This window comes from Petromyzon marinus, chromosome 25 (genome assembly GCF_048934315.1).
Source record: "Petromyzon marinus isolate PM22_M1 ecotype Great Lakes invasive population chromosome 25, UKy_Petmar_22M1.pri1.0, whole genome shotgun sequence".
Lineage (NCBI taxonomy): Eukaryota > Metazoa > Chordata > Hyperoartia > Petromyzontiformes > Petromyzontidae > Petromyzon > Petromyzon marinus.
In genome coordinates this window covers 12271158-12291079 of record NC_133691.1, presented here as the reverse complement: position 1 = coordinate 12291079, position 19922 = coordinate 12271158, and the positions used below count along the sequence as shown (strand labels likewise).

Here is a 19922-nt window from a genome sequence, read left to right as displayed (position 1 = left end):
CCTGGTGCGGCCCCGTTACCCCCCCCCTGGACACCGTCTGCCCGTGCCAGGACAGGGCCCACTTGGCCGTGCAGGTTTTTCATCTCTTGGCGAGATGTTGACTCCATCGCACGGTATGCAGGCGGTGTCAGGGGTCCGTCCCCGACCCTGACGCCTGTCGCATATTTGAAGTGTGCGTGTGTCTCTCTCTCTCTCTCTCCCCGTGGTCGCGTGGATTCTTTTCTCCCGGTCCTCCGGGGTTTCCCTCCACATTTAGAAACATGTATTTGGATTATTTAGATTATTTTGCTGCTATAACTTTCCACACGATAAGCCACTTTGTTGAGCTATCATTTGTGGCCAGTTCGCTTCTGAAAAATAAGCTGGTAAGATACAACAAAGTTCCGTTTTATTTGTATATTTGTTTCAAGTTATTTGTTTACCTTTGCTGTACTTAGCACGTTCTGACCCGCCCTGACTGGACATCTGTACAAGGAAGAGCTTTACAGCTCATCGGAATCCTCCATGTTTCTGATTAATTGTCTCTGACGCACGCATCCGTCACATCCACGATAGGAGGGGACACGTGACATCTCGGCCAGTCAACCCATGCCACCTGAGTCCGACTCGTGACCTCCTCCACACACCTCGCGCTGCAGCCTGAGAGCTCGCGTGCTGGGTGGAGCTGCAGCCTGGGAGCTCACGTGCTGGGTGGAGCTGCAGCGTGCTGGGTGGAGCTGCAGCCTGGGAGCTGCAGCGTGCTGGGTGGAGCTGCAGCCAGGGAGCTCGCGTGCTGGGTGGAGCTGCAGCCTGGGAGCTGCAGCGTGCTGGGTGGAGCTGCAGCCTGGGGCCGTGTCCACACGGCGGCGCTCGCCGACCAAGCGCTGGAGAGGAGCGCGCATCGCGTGGGGTGATGCACAAAGGCAAAGATCCCCCGTGTAGCCTGTAACAGACTGTTGGGGCAAGTGCTGTTAGCGAGCAGCACCTACGAAGGCCGGCACGGCGCACGAGGAGGAGGGTGTCCAGCACCACGCCCGGCCGTCTTTGTCTCCCCAGTGGCAATGTTTACACACCGACCCTGGTACTCATTTGAGGCTGAGTCGACCTAGCGGAGGCCCAGGACCGGTTCAGATAATCGTCACCGGTGTTGGCCGTGAACGGGAATCGAACCCGGGTCTTCAGGTTCGTAGCGCAGCGCGCTAACCGCTACACTCCCGCTAATCCACACACCCTGCACAACAGACGCTACCGTAACGCTGGTTAAAGACACACATTGACTCACACACAAACGAAGACAAAGACCACCCTCCTGTATAGCCTTCAAAGACTGTTGGGGTAAGTGTTTGTGAGCGAGTAGCACCTGTGAATGCCGACACAGCACACGAGGGGGTGGGTTGCCAGCACCACGCCCGGCCGTCTTTGTCTCCCCAGTGGCGATGTTTACTACACACCGCTACACCAGGTACTCATTTGTAGCCGGAGCGACATAGGGGGAGGCCTAGGACCGGTTCGACTCGGGTCACGAGGTTCGCAGTATGTTTAGGATCAATGTCGTGCCGCACGACCCACTTGCGGCTCAGCTTCAGCTCACGGACGGATGGCCTGACATTTCTCCTCTAGAATATTCTGATACAATGCAGAATTCATGGTTGTGTCAGTGCTGGCGAGTCGTCCAGGTCCTGAGGCAGAAAAGCAGCTCCAAACCATCGCATTCCCACCACTACCACGCTTGACGGCTGGGATGAGCTTCTTCTGTTTGAAAGCAGCGTTTGGTTTTCGCCAAACATAACGTTCCTCATTGAGGCACAAAAGGTCCACCTTTGACTCGTCTGTTCAGAGAACATTGTTCCAGAAGTCTTGTGGATCATCGATGTTGCTGTTCTGCGAACTTCAGACGGATAGCAATGTTCGTTTTGGAGAGCCGTGGCTTTCTCCTTGCTTTCCCTCCATGAACACCATTCTCGTCCAGTACTTTTTTCTGACGGTTGAGTCATGAGCACTGACATTAGCGAAGGCGAGAGTGGCCTGCTGATCCTTGGATGTTTCTCTGTGGTTCGTCGTGACCTCCTTAATGATTTTCCTGTTTGTTCTTGGAGAGATTTTGGTAGGACGACCGCTCCTGGGTCGCGTGACTAGGGTCTTGAACTTTCCCCATTTGTAGACTATCTGTTTGACAGTGGATTGGTGAAGTCCCAAATCCTTAGAAATGGTTTTGTAACCCTTTCTGTACTAATGAGCATCAATAACTGTTTTATTCTGAGATCCACAGATATGTATTTGATCGTGGCATTGCTTGTTTACACACGCACCTCCATGGTGAACACCAAACTCCATTTCTGATCTTTATAGAGGTGGGGCCTCGCAATCTCACCCCTGAAGATCTACCTAATTATGTCAACACCTCATTCTAATTATTCACTTATTTGAGCTTATGAAACCAGGGGTTCACTTACTTTTTCAAATTACCCTGAACGTTAATGACTCATTGTTTGTTTAATTCATGCACCATTTTGTTTTTAAAAAAGTGGAATTCTTTAATATAAACCCTGTGGGATATTTAAGGTTTTGATTCAAGAAGGCAATCATGGTAAAGCTATGGAATGTCCGAAATAATCATTGTGGGTTCACAAACTTTTTCTCGGCACTAGAGCTATTTTTTCAGAAGCGACCTGGCCACAAATGATAGCCCAACGAAGTGGCTCATCATCATGGTGACATTTATAGCAGCCAAATACTCTAAACGCGTGGTGATGTTGATTCTAAATGTGGAGGGGAAACACCGGGAGGACCCAGATTAATATCCACGCGACCAACGGGGAGAGAGACGCAAACTCCAAAAACATACAGCAGCAGGCGTCAGGGTCGGGTTCGAACCCACGACCTCCTGTATACCAGGCGAGGTAGTTAACATTTCACCATGGGGAAAGGAGAGATACGCAAACTCCAAAAATATACAGCAGGCGTCACGTTCGGGTTCGAACCCACGACCTCCTGTATACCAGGAAAGGTAATTAACATCTCACCACGGGGGGGGGGAGAGACACGCAAACTCCAAAAATATACAGCAGCAGGCGTCAGGGGCCGGATCGAACCCACGACCTCCTGTATACCAGGAAAGGTAGTTAACATCTCACCACGGGGGAAGGAGAGACACGCAAACTCCAAAAATATACAGCAATAGGTGTCAGGGTTGGGATCGAACCCACGACCTCCTGTATACCAGGCGAGGTAGTTAACATCTCACCACGGGAGAAGGAGAGACACGCAAACTCCAAAAATATACAGCAGGCGTCAGGGTCGGGATCGAACCCACGACCTCCTGTATACCAGGCGAGGTAGTTAGAATCTCACCACGGAGAGAGACACGCAAACTCCAAATATATAGCAGACGTCAGGTCGGGATCGAAACTACAACCTCCTCCATTCCAAACATCTCGCCACCGCGGGGCCCTGATAAACACAACTCGTCACTAAGTAACTGAAAACATCTTAATACAACAACACGAATAAAACACCGACGTATCAGCAGAGCCTCTTTGACTCAGCAGTGCGGTTCTCCTGGCTCAACAGGTAATTTATTAAAAGTAATAAAAATAAAACATAATAAAATAAAATTCTCACGACGTTTCGGCCACAACACAAGTAGCCTTCTTCAGGTGAAGGAACAGAACTGTCGGGACGACAGCGCTTCAATGAACACTGCTAAGCTTGGCAGCGTCTTTTAAGCTGGGTGGGAGGAGCAGAGCGCCTTGACAAAGGAGTTTACATATCAACGGAATAATTTAGCATTGAAGTAGCTGTGTTAATGTGTTGTATTAGCAGGGTGTTAAAGTCAGAAATTAGCATGTAATTGGGAGATTAGCATGATGTTATACACAGCCCAATGTAAGCTCTAACATTATGCATTATATTGATATGTCTCCAACTAAACTTGTGTCTACATTACACGACTAAACACCGTAATATATACTGCCTTAGACAAACCCCACCCTTGAATTATACAATGCGTTACTATACACTACCCTATACTTTAGACTATTAAATATTAGACTTGTAATATTACACTATGTATTATTCTACCAATCCTTCTGTATACCACACTGCTGTATATTCACTATACAATTACGATACTATATATTGCCTTATGAATTATGTAAAACATTACACTGTTATACTATTTATTATTATACAATATGCTATAAACCATACCATTGACCGTCGTGTAAAAGGTATTAAGAGGCAGTGCCAGCGAATGAACTACGGTCTGAAAGTCACCGTAAAATACAATCAATCAAGAACCGAAATGATTTATAACGTATTTCCAGTGGTTACTAAGCCAAAATCCATCTTCTCGGTTGAAATTGTCTCTGTTTGTATATGTGGATGGCCTCATGAACGAATTTCTCATGGTAGCCGGATGGCTTGCAGAGAACCTCCGTCTTGGAGAAGTCAATGTCATGTGAGCCCACTGAATTATAACAGTGATCTGCCACGGCTGAGGTGTTCGTGTTTCAAGTCTGCTTTATGTTCACGGATGCGGTCCGCGATATGTCGTTTGGTTTCTCCAATGTAGCTGCTACCACAGAGGCAACTTAGTTTGTAGACGCCCGGGTACTGTATCTCTGCAACCACATCTTTTACAGACGGAACCAGATCACGGATTTTATGTAGTGTTGAATTGGACCTGGATCTTGTGTTTATTCAGGATTTTGGAGATCTTTTTAGTGACCCCTGCAATGTAGGGTAAGGTGATGGTTTTGAAAGGCTCCTCAATAGGATCCTTCTTCATGGTTGGAGTGATGGCTTTGCGGATTGTGTAGTCGGAGTAACCATTCGCCTTGAGAGCTTGGTGTACGTGCTTGAGTTCACTGGCAATGTGTTCCTGGTCGGAAATGCATTGGGCTCTATGGTATAGAGTCTTGATGAGGAAATTCTTCTGGGATGGATGATGGTGGTGGGAATCCGGTTTTAAGTAAGCATCCGTATGGGTAGGTTTCCTGTAGACAGAGTGGATCATTGAACCATCAGGTCTCCTTTTAATTAGGACATCCAAAAAGGGTAGCTTGACATCTTTTTCGACTTCCATGGTAAATCTGATGGCTGGGTGTATGGAATTGATGTGGTCAAGGAATTGGTCTAGAGCAGGCCGGCCATGTGGCCAGATGACAAAAGTGTCATTCACGTACCTCTTCCATTAGGTCGGGCGTAGAGTGGCAGTCTGGATGGCGTCAGTCTCAAATTTCTCCATGAAAACGTTGGCTACAACCGGAGATACGGGGGGGGGGGGCAATTGGGGTGCCCTCAGTTTGTTTGTAGAAAGTTCCATTCCAGGTGAAGTATGTGTTGGTTAAGCAGTGTCTCACCAGGGGGGGGGGGGTACATCAGTATGCAGTCCTTGATGAACCAAGTCTTCAATGATTGCGATGGTGTCAGGTACAGGAACGTTGGTGAATAAGGAAACCACATCAAAACTGACAAGCAGGTTGTCTGGGGACAGGGAAATACCCTTGATTGTCGATACCAAATGAGTAGAGTTTAGTACCACAGAGGTGTTTTTTCCAGTAAAAGGCCGCATGATTTCAGACAGAAAACGAGCCAGTTTGTAGGTAGGGGAGTTGATAGTAGAGACGATGGGACGAAGGGGTGTATCTTCTTTATGTATCTTTTGAAGGCCATATAATCTTGGTGGCCTGGCCACAGAAGCTTTCAACGAGAACTGTTTGGTTTGATCAGTTAATGCTGTTGAATCAGAAATTATTTTGTTGGTTTTAGTAACGAGGCTGTTGGTGGGGTCTCTTCTTATTTTTGTATAGCTGCCATCGTTGAGTAGTTCCTGAATTTTGTTGTTATACTCTATTTTGCCCTTGTCGGCTGAGAGGATGACAATGTCATCCCTAAATTTTGATTTAAAGCTTTCGTGACTGCAGGGATTCATATTCTTGGTTCTTTGTGTAAAGTCAAGTAGAAGGAAAACAATAAAATAATAAATATATTTATTCCTTTTATTATTTGATTGTTTCCCTTCTACGTGACTTTACCGAAAGAACCAAGAATATAATGTCATCCCTCTTTTTTAATTGAGATAATTCAAAGCGCTCATCTTTGCTGATGTTGCTAGCTGGCATCTTAGCGTTTTTGAGGGTTGCAGCGATTTCAGATCTTGCTACATCTGCAGCGATGTGACCCAGGCCCTTGAGTGCCACGTCGACATGGGCAATGATATAATTAACTGGCATGTGTCTAGGTGTGACTGCAAAGTTTAGCCCTTTAGCTAAAACGGTTTTCAGACCATCAGAAATAGAACTATACTCTTTGGTTCTATTGGGTAAAGTCACGTAGGTAAAAAATAAAATAACAAAAATCACGACGTTTCGGCCACGACACAAGCGGCCTTCATCAGTTGAAGGAACGAGACTCTCTGAAGGACAGCGCTGGAGTGAAAAAAGCCACGCTCAGATCACGACCTTTAAGCTGTGTGAGAAGAAACAAGGCGCGGGTACCCGTCCCCCTGGTCCCCGTTCCCCTGGTACCCGTCCCCCTGGTCCCCATACCCCTGGTACCCGTCCCCCTGATATCCGTCCCCCTGGTCCCCGTTCCCCTGGTCCCCATCCCCCTGGTACCCGTCCCCCTGGTCCCCGTTCCCCGGGTCCCCATCCCCCTGGTCCCCGTTCCCCGGGTCCCCGTTCCCCGGGTCCCCGTTCCCCGGGTCCCCGTTCCCCGGGTCCCCGTTCCCCGGGTCCCCGTTCCCCGGGTCCCCGTTCCCCGGGTCCCCGTTCCCCGGGTCCCCGTTCCCCGGGTCCCGCCCAGACACGCCCGGCGCCGCGAGGTCTCAGCGCATCGCCCCATCACGTGACACAAAGCGAACGCTGCAATAATAAGCTGTCCGCGGCGAGCACGCCAATAATCCGTCTGTAATAGGTGAGTGGTGCAAACACGCGTCTAATTTATTTACCGCCTGCCAACCGTAACCACACACACAGACACGCGGCCACACAGCGAGGGACACACCCACCCCTCCACCCCGGTCAACTTTCTCGTTCGCACGCGCCCTATGTTTGTGTGTTGAACTTCTTTCGCGCCGTACGTAGACCAACCGAGGGTTGGTGGTTCGCGCAGGATCGGCGAAGCTGCCGCCGGGGCTTACGAAGGTGGCCGATGAGACGGCGGGACCAGCAAGTGGATTCTGGAGGACGGTCTCCCCGCATCCTCCCGGGAATCTTCGGTGGAAACCGTGGCGGTGTGCGCGCCGTGTAACTTTCTGGACGCGTTCATTCATTTACCGCGTTCATTGTAGACATTGTTCACGCGCGGGTTTGTCACCAGGCACGTGTCGTCGTTAAATGCGTGCGGCGTATGTCATGTGACACCCTTGGAAACGATGCTTCATCTCATTATTCAGGGTTTTATGCAGGTGCACTAGTTTTATATATATACATACAAAACGTACGTGCCTTAGTTGCATTGAAATTGCCGAAAAACCTCATGCGTGACCCTGCTGACGGAGCCTTGAGAGTCAATTGAGCCTCTCCTGGATAAATGACGGTGGTGTTGTGGTGGTTGTTGTGGTGGTGGTTGTGGTGGTGGTGCGGTAGTGTAGCGGTTAGCGCTACGCTGCGCTATGAACCCAACGACCCGGGTTCGATTCCCGCTCACGGCCAACACCAGTGACGATTATCTAAACCGATCCTGGGCCTCCCCTAGGTCGACTCAGCCTGAAATGAGTACCTTGTGCGGTGTGTAAACATCGTCACTGGGTGTAGACAAAGGCGGTCGGGCGTGGTGCTGGCCACCCACCCCCTTGTGTACCGTTCCGGGCTTCATAGGTGCTCGCTAACAGCACTTGCCCCTACAGTCTGTTAAGGCTATGCGGGGGATCTTTGTCTTTTGGTGGTGGTGCTACGCTGCTGCACGCGGCTGTTCGTGAGCCGGCACCGTGGAGGCGGCAGCGAAGTTGGTGGATGACCACACAGAGACGCTGCTGTGAAACTCCCTTCCCGTGGGCGTCGAGGAGGTGAGGAGGTGCCGTACCCTGGCTCTGTCAGGAGAAGGCGATACAGCAATCGGACTAATTTCCACCTGTTTCCATCTGCACGGGGATAGAGTGTTGCCCCCTCGCAACCGGGACGTGGGGGGGGGAGAGTTCTCCGGGTGCTCCGGGCCCCTTCCACGCGTGCAAACAGCTTATTTATTGTCAGAAACATTCTCAAAATAATAACCCGACGCAGAACCCTCGGGAAAAAAAAGATTCAGTCGTGTGGGTGGTTCTCCTGGATAAATAAACAACATTCCCTGGATTTATTTGAAGTCGTTGTGCGTTAGTTCGTCCACTTTGCCGTGTAGCCAGCGACCCGAGTTGGAATCCCGGCCAGGGATACCACCAACAACGATGCCGCTCTTTGCGTTAAGTTGGTCGTCCCTCCCCAGCACCTCCGATGAGCACGGTTGGCTACGTACGGCGCAAAAGAAGTTCCAACATACCGCACGTAAATCTATAGACACCCCACCACCCGCCGCCTTCCACCCAGCCCGCCTCGACCAGCGTGCCGCGGGGTAGTCCGGCCACACCACCAACCCCGACCCGCGGCCCAAAATCACCGCCACGTGGCACCGCGCAGCGACACGGGGGGGGGGGCAGCTCCAGCGCCCACCGACGCTGCTGCTGCTTCGTCGCAGCGCCGTTTTCATCATCACGAACCCCCCCCCCCCCCCACGGGCCCACACCCTCAGATCCACAGCGCGGGGGGGGGGGGGGGCACGTGGACTCTTTGTTGTCGCTGAGCCCAGGGCGCATGGTTACCCCCCCGGTTACCGAATCACAAACACGGGGGCGGACGGCTCGACGGTGGGACGCATTCCAGGCCGTTAGAGCGAGCAGCGCGCACACACACACATACATACACACACACGCACATAAACACATACACACACATGCACACACATATACACACACATACACACACACACGCACATACACGCGCACCCACGCACACACACACACACGCACACACGCACACACACACGCACACACACATACACACACGCACACACACACGCGCACACGCGCACACACACGCACACACGCGCACACACACACACACGCACACACACACACACGCACACACGCGCACACGCGCACACGCACATACACACACGCGCACACGCGCACACACACGCACACACGCACACACACACGCACACACACACACGCGCACATACACACACGCGCACACGCGCACACACACACGCGCACGCGCACACGCGCACACACACGCACGCGCGCACACACGCACGCGTGCACACATACACGCGCGCGCGCACACACGCGAACACACACGCGCACACATACACGCGCACACACACGCACATGCACAGACACACACGCGCACACGCACTGATAGAGACACACGCACACACGCACACACGCACGGACAGACACACACACGCACACACGCGCACACGCACACGTGCACACACACGCACACACACACGCGCACACACGCACACACACGCGTACACACGCGTACACACGCGCGCACACGCACGCGCGCACACACACACGCGCACACGCACACGCGCACACACGCACACACACACGCACGCACAGACAGACACACACGCACACACGCACAGACACACACGCACACACGCACGGACAGATACACACGCACACACACACACACGCACACACGCACACGCACACACGCACACACACACGCATACACGCACAGACAGACACACACACACGCACAGACACGCACACAAAGCGCCGTCGGGGTTTGTTTGGCGTCGTCGTCGCCATGGCGAACGCGGGGATTTCGACGTCGCTGAACCCCGCCCGGATCGGTGATCTGGGGCCCTATCGGCCCATCGCAGCGTCTCCCCACCCCACTTGACCACCCCTCCCCCCCGTCTCCCCCTACCCCCCCCCCCCCACATCATCTCGTGGAGGATGACAACAGCGAGTGGCGCCGCACCTTGGATGCATTCATTCAGCAGCAACAACAGCATGGACGCGGCGGATGCGACGGGATTCTCCCCCCCACCTCGCTCACCCTCCCGCTCTCTCTCCACCCCCACGCTCCCCTCTCTCCTAAACTAACACCGGCTCCTGGCTCGTGCACGCCATCCGACTCCTCTGGCGAGGCCACCAAAGGACGCCAACTTCTAAGGGATTTGTCTAAATGATTGTTATTGTACGCGCGTTGAAGGAGGCGCGGCGGAGGAGGACAACTAAACACAAAAAGCAGCCATGAATGAATGTATTTTCAATGTAGTATAGTGGTGTAGTGTATAGCAGTGTGTCGTAGCGTAGTGTGTCGGTGTACTGTGTATTGTCGTGCACGCGTGTTCAACTTCTTTCGCAGCGTACGTGGCCAACCGCGCTCATCGGAGGTGCGGGTGGAGGATGGCAAACTAAACTAAACAGTTGCCAATCTCGATTTAAAAGGTACATAGCTCCCGGTGGCTTCCGAATATGGGGAAGGATGCGGTGGCCGTCTTTGTTCGACGGTTAACCCCAAAGCCGCTGCGAGGACGGCCGAGCAATTCGCGTGTCTGCAGACTCCGGGAGTCGCGAGAGGTGACGGTGGCATCGAGGCGTCCCCTCCGCCGCCAAGTATCGCGCCCACGACTCATGGTAGTTGCCTCCGCGAGCCCCAGACGAAAAGTTTCGGGCCCAGCACCCGCGCCACGGTGGCCAGAAGTGAACCACCTCGCTTGGTCCGCAGAAGATCGTCGGTTCGATTCCGACTCTGACGCCTGCTGTATATTTGGAGTTCGCGCGTCTCTATCTCTCTCTGTCTCCCCGTGGTCGCGTGGATTTCTCTCCGGGAGTCCTCCGGTTTTCCCCTCCACATTTAGGAACGCGCGTTTAGAGGATTTGGCTGCCATGAATGTGACCGTTATGAGAAGCCACTTCGTTGGGCTATCGTTTGTGATGGCCAGGTCGCTTCTGAAGGAACGAGCTCTAGTGCCGAGAAAAGGTTCCTTCGGTTTTTGTTTTTCCCTCCAACATTTAGAATAAACATCGCCACGCGTTCAGCAAAAAAAAATTGTCTGCTGTACATTTCCACGTGACGATGTCACTTCGTTGAGCTCTCATTTGTGATAGCCAATTCGCTTCCGAAAAAGAGCTATACAGCAGCTCAGCGGGAGCCCTTACCTGCTCAAATAAAACCAAAAGTTCATAAACGTAGTGGGCGAGACGATCGGCCAGGTCACGGTGTGGGATGCGCGCCTCGACCCCCCCCCCCCCCCGCGATGGGGGGGGGGGGAGGCCGCCCACAAATTGCCGCGCGGAACGAGGAACGCGCCCGGAGTTGTTTGCCCAATGTTGCCACGACATCGCGGCGTTCCGTGCAGCTGCGGCTGTCCCATTCGGGAGGCCAGAGCCGCCTCCACCCACACACTCCTTACCTACGCAGGCGGGCTTGGCAAGAAACACACACACTCTGAATCACACCACCCATGCAGACTTAGCAAGAAACACACACACACTGAATCACACCACCCAGGTGGACTCGGCAAAGAAACACACACACACTGAATCACACCACCCAGGTTGACTCGGCAAGAAACACACACACACTGAATCACACCACCCACATGGACTCGGCAAAGAAACACACACACACTGAATCACACCACCCATGCAGACTTGGCAGGAAACACACACACACTGAATCACACCACCCATGCAGACTTAGCAAGAAACACACACACACTGAACCACACCACCCAGGTTGACTCGGCAAGAAACACACACACACTGAATCACACCACCCAGGTTGACTCGGCAAAGAAACACACACACACTGAATCACACCACCCATGCAGACTTGGCAGGAAACACACACACACACTGAATCACACCACCCATGCAGACTTGGCAGGAAACACACACACACTGAATCACACCACCCAGGTTGACTCGGCAAGAAACACACACACACTGAATCACACCACCCAGGTTGACTCGGCAAAGAAACACACACATACTGAATCACACCACCCAGGTTGACTCGGCAAAGAAACACACACACACTGAATCACACCTCGCATTATAATATTCCAGTGGTGTATTTAATATCAATGCAATGTCACCAGATACGACGCGGTTAATTGAAACGGTGTCGCGTAAACGTGAGATTAAAGAAACGCGGCGCTTTGTCTGAGCATTGTTCACGCTGCGCACGACCACACGAAGTAAAGCCTCGATCACGACTTTGAGATGACAAGGTTGGGATAGGGGAGAGGGGGGGTCTGAATCGGCCAAGGATCCCGGTCACGGGGTGGAAGGGGTTTATTTTTTTGCTACGTGACCGCGGTGAGAGCTCACTCAAGTGTCGGGGTCACGAACAAATCCAGTGTCATGAAATCAATCCGCGCCTTGAGGGCACTATCTTGTCCCGCCTTCAGGGCACTATCTTGTCCCGTCTCCAGAGCACTATCTTGTCCCGCCTCCAGAGCACTATCTTGTCCCGCCTCCAGAGCACTATCTTTCCCCGCCTCCAGGGCACTGTTCGAATCATCGTCACGCGTCTAACAGTATTTGGCTGCTATAAATTTCCACGCGATGATGATGATGATGAGCCACTTCATTGAGCTACCAGGTTGCTTCTGAAAACAATTCGCGATGTAGTTCAGTGGGGCCCTTAGTTGGTAAAATAAAAATAATAGTTTATAGTTGGCCTCCTCCCGCCCCAAGTGCACATCTGGTCCCATTCTGTAGATGCACTGGCCACAGGGCACGTGCGTGCGGGTAGGTTCGGCATCATGTGAGCCGGGCACACGCACACTTATGTAGCGGTGACGTCACCACAGCGCTTTGTGCCAGGCTAGGTGCGCTTTGAGGCCACGCAAAATGCCGAAGGCTCACTGACAGGCCCCGGGACAGACCCAGGTGCCATGAGCTGGCTGACTGAGATTACTGGTAGATGCACCAGCTGTACCCACCACTGTGCCAACTTGCTGAATGTTATCCACCCGGCGCTCCGCTCGTTGTTGTGAGCGTCGCTTCTCTGCCCTCTGTTGTTGCTGGAGGGAGACTGCCTCCAACTGCCCAGTAGCATCCTTCACAAGCCTCCTCCACCTTCACCGCCACCACTTCCACCATCATCGAAGGGCTCGCTTGCGGCCAGAGGGTCACAAGGACAATGATGCCGTCGGTGTTATGGCACAGAATCAATCACACACATGCACACACACATACATTCTCTTGCACGCATGCATACTCGCATGTGCTCTCTTTAACACACGCGCTTGCACACACTTGTCAACTCTTACACGCACCCTGTGATTATCGCTCCTCCTTTCTTACTTCCACACGCGCTGGTGCACACACACACACACTGACACGCACACACACACACACACACCGTACGCACACACTGACACACACACACAAACCGTACGCACACACTGACACACACACACACCGTACGCACACACTGACACACACACACCGTACGCACACACTGACACACACACACCGTACGCACACACACACCGTACGCACACACTGACACACACACACACACACCGTACGCACACACTGACACACACACACCGTACGCACACACTGACACACTGACACACACCGTGCGCACACACTGACACACACACACGTGCGCACACGGACTCACTGCTCCTCTAATCTTTTGCTCTGTCTCTATCTCATTTGGTAACTCGACGACGCCTTATCTCTGCCGGGCATCGTGAGATTCTTTGAATTGTTTGACTTCAGCGAACTTGCTCGAAGCTCAACGAACCAATCCGGGTCATTCCGAGCGACGCGCGGAGGCTGCGGTCGGGGCAGATGCCGTGCCGCTCGCGGCCCCCACTGTCTCAAAGTGCTCGCTCGTGCAACGGTGGCCAACAACACCGCCGCTCCGACGCAATGGCACGCGTGCGCCGTGCGTATGAAACCGCGCGTGCGGCTGTGGGGGCCCTTGGCAGGGCGAGGCCGGGGGCGGTGAGGTGCACAGTTGGCGCCGGTGGCTCGGTATCAGGATCTTTATTTAGACTGGAGGGAATCCGATGAGCTATGAAGCTCTTTTTTCACAGCGGTGGGTGTCTGTGAAGGAGCTTAGTGGCATTCAGAGGCTGGGGTGGGGGGTGGGGGTGGGGAGAAGAGCGGGGGGCGCTCCCTCTCACTTGGCCACCTTGTCGCCGTAGGTACCCACGCCCTTGTAGTTGCCCACGTATCCCGAGTTCACCACGGTGTCGGCGCGACCCGTCTTGCCCTTCCCCTTTCCGTCTGCGTCGAAGCGCTCCTTGTGCGAGCCCGTGTACTTGGAGGCGTCCGTGAGCCGATCCACGCCGCCCACCGCCGCCGCTTTCTGCCGGGACAACGCGGGGACCAAAGGTGGCGCTTAGGGGGTGGGGGGGGAGGGAGGGGGGTGGCGGCGGCGGCGGGGGTGGGGTGTGGGGGGCAGTGCGGTTTACCGTGACGCCGGTGTTGGACGGAGCAGCCCCGGCCAGCAGCGCGTGCAGCGCTGGCAGCGCCTCCTCGGCGCTCCGGCCCTTGAAGCGCTTGGGCGCGAGCTCGGCAATGGCGGCGTGGAACTCCGTGATGGTGATGGTGCGAGCCGACTTGGCCCTGCGAGCGCGCACCCGGGGTGGGGGGGGGAGGGGTCACATTTTGTTGAGTTGTCGCGTCGCCCGGGGGGGAGGGCAGTGGATGGGCACGACGTGGAGGCGGTTCCAGGACCCGCGGGCACGACGGCCGCGTCCCCCTCCACCAGCCGCTGCTGGGCGAGTTCGCTGCCCTCGTGACCTCCTCGTGTCCCGAACGACCTCGCGGTAATCTCGCCAGCGGCCACAGCGACCGCTTGGTCACCGCAAATGATGCCGGGACGGAACTGGGAACGCGGTACGAATTTCTCGTGCAGCACGGGGGGGGGGTACAGCACGCGGTGCGGCACGGGATGATTCGACTCACAAGAGGCGAATGACTGCTGGAGTTGATTGACGTGGCATTTGGGCACCAAAAAAATTCAACCTCAAATGAGACCTCAACCCGAGCAGTTGGACAAGCAAAGAACACAACAAGCAAAGAACACAATCCCTAGACCGGTGGTGTCAACTTCGCCAGCAGCGTCAACTCCACCAGGGGCGTCAACTCCGCCAGCGGCGTCAACTCCACCAGTGGCGTCAACTCCGCCAGCGGCGTCAACTCCATCAGGGGTGTCAACTCCACCAGGGGCGTCAACTCCATCAGGGGCGTCAACTCCACCAGGGGCGTCAACTCCATCAGGGGTGTCAACTCCATCAGGGGCGTCAACTCCGCCAGCGGCGTCAACTCCATCAGGGGCGTCAACTCCACCAGGGGCATCAACTCCACCAGGGGCGTCAACTCCACCAGGGACGTCAACTCCACCAGGGGCGTCAACTCCGCCAGCGGCGTCAACTCCATCAGGGGCGTCAACTCCGCCAGCGGCGTCAACTCCACCAGGGGCGTCAACTCCGCCAGCGGCGTCAACTCCATCAGGGGCGTCAACTCCATCAGGGGAGTCAACTCCATCAGGGGCGTCAACTCCGCCAGCGGCGTCAACTCCATCAGGGGAGTCAACTCCATCAGGGGCGTCAACTCCGCTGCCCTGTGCTAGGGTGGCCGTTCGACTTCCCGCTCACAGCCAACATCAGCGAACACGGTCGTGGCCTCCCCGAGATCGACTCGTCCACTTCACAAAGGGGGCCCTAAAGATGATGCAAATATCTACCGACCTATCTCAATTTTGTCCCCGTTGATGAAAATTTTTGAAAAATTATTGAACTACCAAATTATCAGTTTCCTGTCCAACGATAATCTTTTGCATCGAAACCAATCTGAGTTCCGAAAAAAATACAGCACCACATCTGCTGCATTAGACTCTCTAAATCAAATTTACAGTAGCATTGCTAATAAGCAGTAATACGCCGTTGATACAGTCGACCACAACACCCTGCTTAGTAAACTAAGTTGCCTCGATTTCTCCAAACACGCAGTAGAATGGTTAAAAAAATTACCTCTCTTCTCGCACCCAAACTGTATTCACATGGTTGGAGGTCAAACAGTGTAAAGATAACAAAAGGGGTTCCACAGGGTTCCATCCTCGGCCCCCTCTTGTTCTATCTATATGTCAATGACTTGGGCACTGACCTGGATCATTCCAGGGTAAATCTGTTTGCAGATGACACAATACTGATTACTGCTGGCCGCTCTCCGGATGACGTGATTGCTAAGCTCCAGGGTGATTTCAACAAACTACAACATCAGCTAGTTGCTCTTAAACTAGTCCTGAATACCTCCAAAACCAAGGTGCTATGCTTCTCACCAGGACTAAAGCAGGAAGTTATTTTTCCCCAATTACATTCCTTAAATAATTATCAAATAGAGCAAGTCAAGATCTATAAGTATCTTGGGGTCATTTTTGATTCAAAACTGAATTTTCAAGATCACATTGATTATATTGGTAAAAATAGAAAATAAAAAATTGGTTTTCTGTATCGACACAAGCACTGCTTCCCCCAAATGTTCCGTTTGAAATTAATAAAAGCTGTACTGAAGAAGCTTGATTCCATCTATCACTCGGCCTTAAGATTTGCATTGAACTGCCCATATAGGACTCACCACTGTGATCTCTGCATTGGGTCAAACTTAACATCTCTTAATGTTCGACGGCTTGTGCACCAGATCTTATTTATTCACGATGTACTTACAAAAAAATCCGCAGACTACCTGCTGGATCTCCTTACTGTTTCGAAGAACAAATGTGACCGAAGCTCCTCGCTCATTTACCAGCTCCACATTCCCTATTGCCGTACAAATACTGGAGGAAGGGCCTTTGCTATTGATGCCCCCAGGGTCTGGAATGCTATCGCCAATAAACCGCAACTTGGATCACTACCTGTGAGATCTTCACTCAAAACTGCTCTAGAGGAGTTGTACACCCCTAGCTGCCACTGCTATGCAGAGTGGCCTGAAACCAAATGCATCGCTCCGGATCACTTCCTGCAAAGTATGATCTTGTGTTTTGATTATAGTGTGCTGATCTTTAAAGGTGTATTGACATTTTTTTTAATTCCTGCTGTTATGGAGTGACTCATGCAGCCAACTATGGCTGCAAAGTTTGGTCGTACATGTTATGTATATCGTTTCTTGTTAAATTTGAATCAAAGTTCCTATGATCACTGCTACATTGCTTTTATAGCTTTATTTTGGTGATTTCGAAAACGTTTGGTTTAGCCAAGTTTGTTTGTTGAAGTACAGAGTGAGCCTGATAACTTTAATCTATATTGTCTTTTGGTTGTTATTGTTTGACTTGCATCCCACTGGGAATTTTGCACACAGCGTTGATATACGGTGTGTATTTCTGGAACACTTTGCTGCTCTTTCCTGGATTTTCCTTAAGATGTTTCTTGTTCATGTTTTTTGATTGTTGCGGTTGCACCCGAGTCAAGAGCCGCATGGCTCACAGGGCTATACCAAATAAATGAAACTGAACTGACTCGGCCTTTAACGAGCACCCGGTGCGGTGTGTAAAACACAATCATTTTGGAGAGACAAAGGCGGCCGGACCTGATGCTGCTGGCCACCTACTACCACCACCCTCTCGAGTGAGTGTCGTAGCGGCCTCCATCCACCGGTGATACTCGTCACAACAGCACTTGCCGGCGGCTACCGGGACGGGGGGAGGAGTGGGTTGGAAACGGCGCGAGTTTGAGTCACGCAACTTGACTTTGGAGAAGACGATGTCGACGTCCGTGCTGGTCACGCCCTTCCCGTCGATCACCTTGCAGTCCTTGCACAGCTTCGCCCAATTCTTGTTGTTCATCTCCTTGCCGCTCGCCTTGGTGTCGCCGTGCACGGCGAACCTCCTGAACGTCTCCTCGATGGAGGCCATGTCCATCCCGTCGGCCATCTCCGCGCGAGCGATCTGCGAGGGAAGAGCGCCATTGAGTCTCCGCGTCTCCCTCGCGACGAGCGGACTTCTCGCTGGACTTTCGCCCTCATCCCACACCCCCCCCCCCGTCGTAAATAACGTCCGGCATGTGTGTCTGTGTGCGTGTCTGTGTGTAGCGGTTAGCGCTACGCTGCGCTACGAACCCCGGCTACCCGGGGTTCGATTCCCGCTCACGACCAACACCAGTGACGATTATCTGAACCGGTCCTGGGCCTCCCCTAGGTCAACTCAGCCTAAAATGAGTACCTGGTGCTGTGTGCAAACATCGCCACTGGGAAGACAAAGGCGGCCGGGAGTGGTGCTGGCCACCCACTCCCTCGCGTGCCATGCCGGCCTTCATAGGTGCTCGCTAACAGCACTTGCCCCAACAGTCTGGTAAGGCTATACGGGGAATCTTTGTCTGTGTGTGCGTGCGGGGGGTGGGGGAGCGGTGGCGTCGCGGTTAACGCGTTCAATTCGCGCTCACGGACAACGCCAGTGACGATGATCTAAAGCGGCCTCCCCAAGGTTGACTCAGCCTAAAATGAGGAGTGGCGATGTGTAAGCGTCGACCGCCTTTGTCTCCCAAGTGCGGTGTGTAAACATCGCCACTGGGAAGACAAAGGCGGCCGGGAGTGGTGCTGGCCACCCACTCCCTCGCGTGCCATGCCGGCCTTCACAGGTGCTTGCGAACAGCACTTGCCCTAAAAGTCGGTCACGGCTATACGGGGAATCTTTGTGTTTGTGCCGTAGTGGGGAGCGGTGGCGTAGTGGTTAGGACACTGCGCCACGAACCTCAGCGCCCCGAGTTCGACTTCCCGCTCACAGCCGACATCGGCGACCAATTCCCGAAACCGGTCGTGGGCCTCCCCGAGATCGACTCGGCCTTAAACGAGCACCCGGTAGGGTAAAACATCATCATTTCGGGGAGACAAAGGCGGCCGGACCTGATGCTGCTGGCCACCTACCCCCACCCTCTCGAGTGAGTGTCGTAGCGATCTCCATCGGTGCTGTTCGCCAATAGCACTTGCCCCAACAGTCCGTGGAAGGCTATACGGGGACCCCTTTGTCTTTGTGTGCGGGCGCGCGCGTGGCTGCGGCGCCGTCCCCTTACCGTACAATCCCCTTCATTATAGAATCGCCATCCTTTGAAAAGCAAACCCTTTTTTTTAAACAACACATATACAATTTTCTGTTCAGGCCACACACAGAGCTATCATTGAGGAATATGTTGAGGTTGTTTGCGTTATTGTTATTAATCGTGCACCACTGTCAACGCAACAGCAGCAGCACCACCACCACTTGTAAATACAGTCCTGTAAATGAACTCTTACAGTACCCCACCATAAAACACTCAAAAGACAAAGATCCCCCCGTATAGCCTTTACCAGACTGTTGGGGCAAGTGCTGTAAGCGAGCACCTATGAAGGCCGGCACGGTACACGAGGGGGTGGGTGGCCAGCACCACGCCCGGGGGCCTTTGTCTCCCCAGTGGCGATGTTTACACACCGCACCAGGTACTAATTTGAGGCTGAGTCGACCTAGGGGGAGGCCCAGCACCGGTTCAGATAATCGTCACTGGTGTTGGCCGTGAGCGGGAATCAAACCCAGATCGCCAGGTTCGTAGCGCAGCGCGCTAACCGCTACACCACCGCTCCCCGACACACACACACAGACACACACACAGACACACACACACTCTAACACACACGTCCACGGCTTCATCCACACGTCTCCGTCCTTTTCACGTCGCCTGCAGCGCGTGACTGGGAATGTCGTCCTCATTCACCGATGGCAACACAGACGTCTCCATGCGCACGTCTCACTGGGGGGAGCGGGCACGCATACATCCACGAACTCACGTGCAGCAGCAGTGGAGATATCGCAGCAGCAGCAGCAGTCGTAGCAGCAGCAGCAGTAGCAGCAGTCTCCACGCACCCACACCTGAGCGGGGCTTTAAATGCGCAGCGCCTCGCGCCCAGGTGCAGCGCGCGGCCCCTCCCGCTGTTGCTGGGCGCC

The 19922-nt window shown here is 53.4% G+C and overlaps 1 protein-coding gene across 1 annotated transcript; it reads right to left on the bottom strand.

Moving 5' to 3' along the window:
• Positions 1–12038: 12038 nt before the first annotated feature.
• TPPP3 (tubulin polymerization promoting protein family member 3) lies at positions 12039–19922 on the bottom strand. Its single transcript, XM_032960258.2, has 4 exons — positions 19766–19922; positions 17695–17897; positions 14425–14578; positions 12039–14318 (listed from the first exon to the last, which is right to left on the bottom strand). Exons 2-4 carry the CDS (start codon positions 17880–17882, stop codon positions 14130–14132), a joined length of 531 nt encoding a protein of 176 aa, XP_032816149.1. The 5' UTR covers positions 17883–17897; positions 19766–19922; the 3' UTR covers positions 12039–14129.

Excerpts from the sequence above, each read along its gene's own strand:
- TPPP3 (XM_032960258.2), bottom strand. The coding sequence starts at position 17,882 with ATGGCCGACGGGATGGACATGGCCTCCATCGAGGAGACGTTCAGGAGG. Across the intron at positions 14,579-17,694 it reads ATCGTCTTCTCCAAAGTCAA|GGCCAAGTCGGCTCGCACCA; the intron begins GTTGCGTGACTC and ends GCGCGCTCGCAG. Across the intron at positions 14,319-14,424 it reads CGTCCAACACCGGCGTCACG|AAAGCGGCGGCGGTGGGCGG; the intron begins GTAAACCGCACT and ends TTGTCCCGGCAG.